The sequence below is a fragment of the Haliaeetus leucocephalus genome, unplaced genomic scaffold (assembly GCF_000737465.1).
Source record: "Haliaeetus leucocephalus isolate CR32 unplaced genomic scaffold, Haliaeetus_leucocephalus-4.0 Scaffold417, whole genome shotgun sequence".
Taxonomy (NCBI): domain Eukaryota; kingdom Metazoa; phylum Chordata; class Aves; order Accipitriformes; family Accipitridae; genus Haliaeetus; species Haliaeetus leucocephalus.
In genome coordinates, this window is record NW_010972853.1 from 1,197,140 (window position 1) to 1,205,903 (window position 8,764).

Here is an 8,764-nt window from a genome sequence, read left to right on the forward strand (position 1 = left end):
CGCGGCCGCCGCTCCGGGCCCGGGCGGGCGGCAGCACGTGCTGGCGGGGCAGCGGCCCCCAGAAGCGCCCCCCACACACACCTCCGCCGTCGCCGGAGCCTCCCCGCCACAAAGGCCGGTTGCTCTCGGGTGAGGGGAGGGGGGGGGGGGGCTTCCGGCCCGGGCGCGGAGCGGGCTCGCCCGGGAGCTTCAGCCCCTTTATAGGGCGGTTCTGGAAGCTCAGCCCTTCCTGGCGAGCGCTGGCTTCGCGGATCCGTCGGGCGTGTGCCTGCCTTAATTGGCTGATTTGCGTTAATCGAAGCCGTTTCTGCCCACGTTGCTTTCCCTGCTCCGCCCCGGTGCTCGGAGGAGGAGGGAAGGGCGGTAGCTTGCGCTGGTGGGCCGTTTGAATGGCACGCTGAAGCACAAAGGCCTACCGGTCACAGCAGTTCGCTCGCGTGCGTCTAATAAATTTGAATATGCTGAAGCAAGCGGTTGCCCTGCGGTGGAAGGACCGCTGCTTCTGGGTTTGCAGCAAAGTTCTACAACTGTCTGGCACACGCTCAAAAGCGGTTAGCTTCTGCTAGGATGAGCAGCTACAAGCCCCGTCCCTGTTGTCCAAAGGGAAAGGTGACACTTAAACTGCTTTTTCTGCCTAGCAGAAGTAACTGAAAGGCATTTAGGTGTGTGCAGTATACTACTTGTATTTGCATCGCTGCACATCTTCTTCTTACAATACTTTTTTATTGTTTTGTGTTTTGTTTTGTTTTTTTTACTTTATTTTTTAATAGGACCGCAGTTGGTGGAAGCCTCTTTGGGCAGGTGCTGCCTAGCTCCTAAGTCTTGCTGCTTTGGCTGTCAGCACGGCCTTAACCATTCTTACAGGGCTGTGTCTTCAGTAATTGGAACGCTTTCTATAGTGCTCTCTAGAAGTTCAAAATTATTGGTGTAATATAAACCATGTGGTATCTCATTCAGTGTCCTGCTTAACAGCAGCCAGTACAACTGCGCTTTTAAAGAAAATGCAAGAAAACCCAACGTATGCGTCATAATAAGAAGAGTCCATATTGGGCTTTTCCAGATAACCTGGTCCTAACACATGAAGGTTTATGGATCTTCCCTTGGTTTGGCTTTCTTTTTCCTAACAACAAGATTTATACCTATAGGAAAACATAATAAGTTATTAATCACCCTGATTCTTGCCCTGTCACCTAGGCACATATGCAGTAGGGCAGGTAATAGTTGGAGGAAACTTCTCTCGGGCTTCTGAACTTGTCACTTTTTTGTACTGATGTGATAGGAGAGGAGGAGCAATTTTATCAAATCGAACAATTTCTTTTTTTTTCCTCTTAAGGTAGAATAATGGGAAGTTCCCAAAGAAATGTGTGAGATGTAATGTATTAATTCTACAGCATGGATGGTCCCAATGGCATTAATTTTAATAAGTTCCAGGCCAGTATCTGGTATGGATATTGTAAAGTGTCTGACGCGATAAACAGTTTAAAGTCAGAAGCCCAAATAATTTCTACTGTAAAGTTCTGAAAGAACTGGCTCACATGTCTGGCTCACACATCTGGCTCACTGATATTTTTTTCTATAATCTGATTATTGGGATAATTTCAGAATGTATACATTCATTTAACAATCAAAGAATGGGAGGGATAGCCTGAGTATTTATAGGCCAGAAAGCCTAAATTAATTCCCCAGCAAGATTCTCCCTGAGAGACCAAACACAGAATTCACTCAATTATGGTACAGTTCCGTAACTCCTGGTCGATTCAGTTTTATCTATGCTCTCTTAGGTTTTGTCAAACACACACAACTTTTTTTTAATACTGAGTTTAGTTGAAAAAGATAAATATGTGCATGTAATCAGACACCACAAATGTAGTTTGCAAGACATTCTGATGCTAAAATAACACAGCCTTTTTTTAGAACGTACTGACTGAACTGCCCGATACACCTCGGCCATTGTTGTTAATGAGAGATCCTTAGTCAAATGCTCCCTGGAAGTCAGAGTTGCAAGTCCTGGAACCAAGCTTTGTCATCAGTGACCAGCAAATACAAATGATAGTGCTGGAAAAAGTATTTTATAATAAAGTTTGGCAGTCATTTGGACTCCCTGGTAAGACACGCCTGTTCAAGTACAATGCACTTAGGAACAGCCAGATACCAGCCCCGCTTGGGGAATTCCTTTCAAATCTAGTGTCCTCTGGCATACATGAAAGTGGACTTAAATGGTCTAGTCTCCTTTGTATGATTTTTGTTACAGTGTGTAACAAAAATTCCCCTCTTTTTCCATTTCTGATTGGGAAAAGTCTTGCTGCTTCTGTTTCTCTGTGTAACTTTTTCCTGGGCTTCTCTGAATTGCCTTCTCCCATGCTACTTGAGACAGAATTTAAAGAACTGAAAACTTTATTCCAGGCATGGGAACACTATCAGTCATGGTATAAAAATTTGTACTGTTTTCTTTTATGTTCCTTGTAAATTCTAATATTGGCCATTTTTCTTTTCTGTCACTGCATTTGATAAACACTGAACTAGTATCTTCACTGATATGTCCACAGTGTGGGTCAGGATCTTTGTATCAGCAGCAGATTAATTTCAGACCAATGCTTTGGTATTTGTTTCCAGTGTGTCTTACTCTGCAGTTGGCCTCCATGAATATTACATGTTGTGTGCTCACCTCATATATTAGCATTGAAAACGTTGGATCCAATTAGCAGCACTGGGAATGGTGTTTTGTAGCCTGCTTGCAAACTTCCTGTGCTGTGTAACCTGTTAATTGGATCACGGATTGTGTACACTTCAAAAAATCTTGCTTCTTGTTTGCTCAAATTATTTGCAGTAGCCAAGTGACAGATATTACAGAAATAATGCAAGCCACAGACTGTACAATCATCTAAGTCTTTCCTGCAGAATAACAAGCTTATAGACACTGACATTTGGAACAGTTACGTGTTCCATAATTACTGTTTCAGTAGACTCACTGATGCATGAAAAATCAGTGCATCTGTTTTGCAGGAAATAATCTTGAATACTATGTATAGATTTATTGTATAATTTGTGTTCCCTTCAAGTTAAAAGAATAACTCAAAATAGCTATTTCTGTTAAAATCTTTTAAGGTGGGACTGACAGTGAAGTTAAGTTGGACTCCCTCCTTGCTCTTTAATTGGGGTATTTAAAATCTTAATATCAGCTTGCATTTGGAATAAAATAAAATAAGTAAATGCATAGCATAGCTTTTATACATTGACTTTATTGCTTTGCTTTTGTGTTTAAATAGAAACTATTATTTCCGTGGTATTTTTTTCAGCACAGTAGCTGCTTTACTGGTGATTTTACACATTTTAAAGTTATGTAAGGATTGATGGGACTGATTTGAAACAAAAATTAACACAGCTTATATGAATAGTAAATGCTGTTTGGAAAATGTCTGGTCCTTGATTGCTAGTTCAGTGTTTTAATATTATGCTTCTTTTTAGTGCTTCATTCAGATAAATAACTTAATTCAAACAAAAAATCATTCAAATTTTGCAAGTAACCTCTTTTCTTGGTGTTTGTTTTGTTTTTCAGTCTCACACAATTCTACTTGTCCAGCCTACCAAGAGGCCAGAAGGCAGAACATACGCTGATTATGAATCGGTGAATGAGTGCATGGAAGGTGGGTGCAGACGTGGTAGTCAAAAACTGTTGTTAAAACTCCATTTTTGACATATTCCCAAACTTACTCAGTAAGAAAATAAGTTGCTGTTCATGTCTTCCCAAGGTAATTAACAAAAAAATGCAAAAATGTCTCATGCTTTTAGTTTACTAATGTTTTAGCAAACTAAAAAATAGTTATTCTTTGTTTCTGAAACTTCCTTTTTTATATTAAATGTCTCTTTTTGATTTAACTAAATTGAACCACATTCAGTTCATGATAGCAGGCAATATTCTTAGTGGGGCCATGCAGTAGACTTGCCTGAATGCATTTCATTGCAGGATCAGAGCCTAACTCACTAATCTTTGTGCTAGCCATGCAAAGGAAACATTGCTACTGGAAATTATATGTAGAAGTATGTATGCAATTGATAAATAATTTGCAGCCTCATGAGATATATATGCCAGAGAAAAAAATCCTGCATGACTTTGAGAGACACATAGTGAGCTTGGAAAGAAGATTGAAATACTACAGCTGTATGATTTAAATGTGGAATTTCACTTAACAGTAAAAATTCTAATTCCAGGAAGTTTTGCAAGGCAAACAACAGCATGTAAAGCCTCTGTGCTCACTTTAATATTGTATTCTTCTCAAATGTATCTGAATTATTTATGGACTAGCTTAAATAAAACTGATTTAAATTCATATACAGGCTTGTGCTATCACTCTTACCTCAGTAGCCCTGTTTGACTCTTTCATCAAGAATGATCTTATGAGATTTGAGTAGCTTTATTTGACATTAGTTCTTTTCTTTCTTGGGTGTCTGTACAGTAGGAATATATGTTGCAATTGCTGTCTTAAAATTATTAGAAGGAATTTCAGGATTTCAGTTGGAGCTTACTGCATGGAAAGTTACATCTTTGACAGAAGTAAAACTTTTTGCTCTAGATGATGATAATGCTTCTTTCCATGCATCTTACCAGATTTTGTAGTATTATGTTTCAATGCAAATAGCTAGAACAAAAGCATTTCAACTCTGCAAAATCTGAGGAAGAAGTTTATGTCTCTGTTTTCATGGTAGTCATCTCTAAACTTTCCTGGTAACTGTGATTCAGTAGCTGAAGAAGTTTCAGCAAATACAGTTGTTGTTTTTTTAATATTGCATTGTTACTCTTCTTTCTGTGTAGGAGTCTGTAAAATGTATGAAGAGCATCTGAAGAGAATGAATCCCAACAGTCCATCCATTACATATGATATCAGCCAATTGTTTGACTTCATTGATGACTTGGCAGACCTCAGCTGTCTTGTGTAAGTTCAGTTGTACAAGTCCATTTCAGTGACTTAGAGAAGTCAGAAGTCTTCTATCTAAACATGTTTTATTGAAATTTGGTAAGGTTCTGGGTGGTTTTTTCAATAACTGTTTGTAAGGCAGCAGTATTGCAGCTAGCATGCCATGTTGCCCACTTCAGTTCACTGCAACGAAATAAAGTATCTCTGAAGAAAGCTCAGAAACTGACAGTTCCACTTGGATTTTAGTCACATTGAAGCTCCCTGCATTTCAAATACTGAAGTCCAACAGTTTAATACAGCTACATATTTTATTAATGCTAGAATCTGTTTAAATTGGGGCTGTATCTGCTTTTGTGCAGTTGGTCCGATTCTTAAGGAGGCAGAACAATTACAGAATTTTATTCAGCTGAGGGCTGTACTAGTGGTACAGTAGAAGTCTACAGAAATGCATTGCAGTCAACTGTTTATTTTCATCAAGATACAGCAAGATGGAAGTTTCTGTAAATCCTAATGAAGTGATTGAGGAACAGATCAATCCTTCAGAGAACTCTAGCTAATTGTTTAAGTGTTCTTGTGAATACATTATCTCCAGTTCTTATCTGTGTGTTAAAGTTGTGGGCAAGCAAAGGTGGTCTTGTGTACTTTCCATTCTGACAGCACTGTGAAATTAAATCTTAGATTTCACTATTCAGAACATGATTTAATATTGTAACTAAATCACTTAGTCCAGATCATAAGTATTTTCCATGCCATAAATTTCAAGGTAATGGTTTGATATGACAGTGATATCAGCTTTGCAGAAATTCTGTAGGAATAAGGATACAAATCTCGTATTCAAATAGCAAAACACATAGCATTTGGTCTTCAAATGCCACAAACTCTTTTTAAGCCAGTGAGTATCTGGCATGTACATTCCTGCAGCTGTACTGCTCTGTCTGAAATCTGAGTGCAAGTACTTGTGTAGCAGCACAGTGAACAGCCTTTGCCAGTTGATTCCAGTTCAAAACAAAAAGTTATTTAAAAAAAACCCCTGAGCATCAGATTGCTTTCTTTTGCATTCTGATGTACATACTGAATCTCTGTTACTGATAGTGACTTATTACAAATGCCAAAAGTTTTCAGTAGAATAAGTAAAACAGGATTACAATTTCTGCAGTTACCTTGTCCCTAGACATTCTGCCACATTTGATCTTCAGGTGTCATAGTGCTGGGCTGATGCAGTTTGAAAGACACACTTTGTTTTAGTTTATCTAACAGACTGAAGCTAGCTACTTGCTTTGGGAAGTAGCAACTGGTTTCCACTACAGTCTTGTGCCTTTCTTAATTAGGCTTGTAAACTCAGTGTCGTGCCAATTTCTACTTCAGCTTACAGTTTTCCACCAGATGGCACATGTAGCACATAGTGTACTAGACATGTCTTGTGTTCATGGAGATTCCTAAAGTACCTGCTATCTGGTCTTGCAGTGTAGCATTATGAATAGATTGGGGCAGGGGCAGAAATCAGTAACTTTTCCTGAAACTAACATTTCTTAGACTGCACTGGAACTACTACTAACTGCTACTATATCAACATATACTGAAACTCTTTCTGTGGCCTTGAACCAGTCATGCTGGGTTTTAAATAAAAAGGCTTTCTTAGAAACAGTATGCTTAGGGTTTTTTCCTTAGGTAAGAACTGTAAATTGGTCTGGATTGAGTTAACTCTGGATTTTTACTTAGCTTCTTACCAACGACCATCTCACCCTTCTGATTAGAAATATGTGTATCAAGATTTTTACTGACCAGGACGTCAGTAGTTCTTGAAGCATCACTGAAAATACCATTTTCATCAAAAAAACCCATTCAACTTTAACGACTGAGAGGGAAAAGGAGGGTGTGAATCTACACAGATAACTTCACGCAATTTGCTTTCATTTTTCAGTCTAATTCTGCTTCAGTTCGACAGTGTCTTGAGTAACTGAGTTCTCTGGCCTTGGCAAGAAATCGACTATCCCTGAATAGCAAAGAAAATGAGTCTGTGGGTTCTTGTTTTCAATTTGCTTTTTATGAAGCAGCCTTGTTTTTTAGATGTGAGCTTGTCCTCACTGCCAACTGGCAAGAATCCTTTGTCATCCATCTATGAGTCTACCCTTGCTCCTGGAAAGTTGTGCTTTTATTCATTCTCTAAAAATTCCAAACAGAAGTGGAACACTTGAATTTACCTGAACACTTGCTTGAAGTAGTGCTTGGCTCATTAAGACAAATTAGGTTGTTTCCTGGTGGAACTATTCTTCTTCATTCTGAGCTCCAGAATATTAAGGTGCTCCATTTGTTGTCTCCCATAAGTAATTATATTCATGAATTAAAATGTGAACACACTGTGATCCAGTCACTCAGTAGTCCTTGGAGCATCTAGTTTTGTTTTAGGTTCTTACTGATCTGCTGGGTAACTGGTTTTTAGGCAACAGGATAAATCTGTTTGGTAAGTCGCAATTCCTATCTACTTCTGATATTACTTGTGTTCTGTACACAACTTTCTGCCTCATACACTTGAGGACGCTTAATTGTTTGTGAAGTTCTTCTGGTAAACGTATTACAGGGCAGACTGATGTTAAATTCATTCTTTTTTTTCTCTCTAGTTACCGTGCTGATACTCAGACATACCAACCATACAATAAAGACTGGATAAAGGAGAAGATCTATGTCCTCCTCCGCAGGCAGGCCCAGCAAGCAAGCAAATAATGGGGGCACCATCATTACATGGGTTTGGGGGAGGGCTTGGACAACAGGTGTGTACAGAGTGTAGTAGTGAACGTTTTGTATTATAGTCATCCTGTTGCCATCTTGTTAAACTCTTTAGCCAGGACTGAATGTATTGTTAGAGATGCAAGGATTTTGTTGGATTTGACTTTTTTTTCAGTGTAAATGGAGAAGAAAGTGCAACATCTTCAACAGAGTTTTAATTTGTTTTTTTTCCTCTGGTTAGCTAATGGTCCTACCTTATTTGAACCCCTGGGGCTGTTCACATTGTACTTCACCACATTCACTGTATGTGCCCTCCTGTGGGTTTTCCAACATTTAGTTATGTCCTTGAGACGGTCTTATTGGGGAATAAAAAACTACCCTTTAGTTAAACTTGAGTGCTGAATTTTGTGGGTTTTGCCAGAAAACAAATTAAATCTTTCTTGCCTGTTTGCCAAGGAATGAGGTTTGAAACATGTGGACTGAGCCAACAGTTGTTTGCTGTATTAGAAAATGGCTCAAATTCTGGCCTGCCAAGTTAACTTCTCTGGCCTAGTCTTGACTACTGTCTTTCCTGGGGATCTTTGGGAAACACAGCAACCCTCTTGCAATCTAAACTTGATCTTTCTACAAGGCATTTATATTCAGGTAGGTGTGTCTGTTCCAGGATAGGTGATGGGAGAGCCCAGGCTGAATGTATCACATCACAGACCCCATGAATTAGTCCACTTAAAACCTTCCCCTGAGAAAGGAATAGGCAAAGCAAATTGTCTTGATGGGGATCTGCCCCAAACTGCATTTTCTCTTTACAGAGGACAAGGACTTAACTGTTTGCATGCACCGTAAAATTATATCTGCCCCTAGATATCTTGAACACTGATGTCTTTGTAATTTTGCTGTACTGAAAAAGTTTGGATTGGAGGACACATTAGACCAAAAAATACAGGTAGAAAAGCAAGGCTGGCTTGGTACTTTGTGCCTTTGTGTTACTCCAGAGTTTGCCTACTGTAGGTACAGATCTGAGTCTTGGACTGTACAGGCATACTCAACCAGGAGCAGTTCCAGGATTAACAGAGGAATGGAATTCTCTCTAGTGCACTTAACTTCCTAATACACATCAATAGTTTCTG

The 8,764-nt window shown here is 39.3% G+C and overlaps 1 protein-coding gene across 1 annotated transcript; it reads left to right on the forward strand.

The window, feature by feature from the left end:
• Positions 1-2,405: 2,405 nt before the first annotated feature.
• ERH (enhancer of rudimentary homolog (Drosophila)) lies at positions 2,406-8,027 on the forward strand. Its single transcript, XM_010574273.1, has 4 exons — positions 2,406-2,426; positions 3,557-3,644; positions 4,811-4,931; positions 7,532-8,027. Exons 1-4 carry the CDS (start codon positions 2,406-2,408, stop codon positions 7,632-7,634), a joined length of 333 nt encoding a protein of 110 aa, XP_010572575.1. The 3' UTR covers positions 7,635-8,027.
• The last annotated feature ends 737 nt before the right edge of the window (positions 8,028-8,764 follow it).

Coding starts and splice junctions, on each gene's coding strand:
- ERH (XM_010574273.1), top strand. CDS start 2,406: ATGGGAACACTATCAGTCATG. Junction 2,427..3,556: donor TGGGAACACTATCAGTCATG/GTATAAAAATTT, acceptor TTTGTTTTTCAG/TCTCACACAATTCTACTTGT. Junction 3,645..4,810: donor GGTGAATGAGTGCATGGAAG/GTGGGTGCAGAC, acceptor CTTTCTGTGTAG/GAGTCTGTAAAATGTATGAA.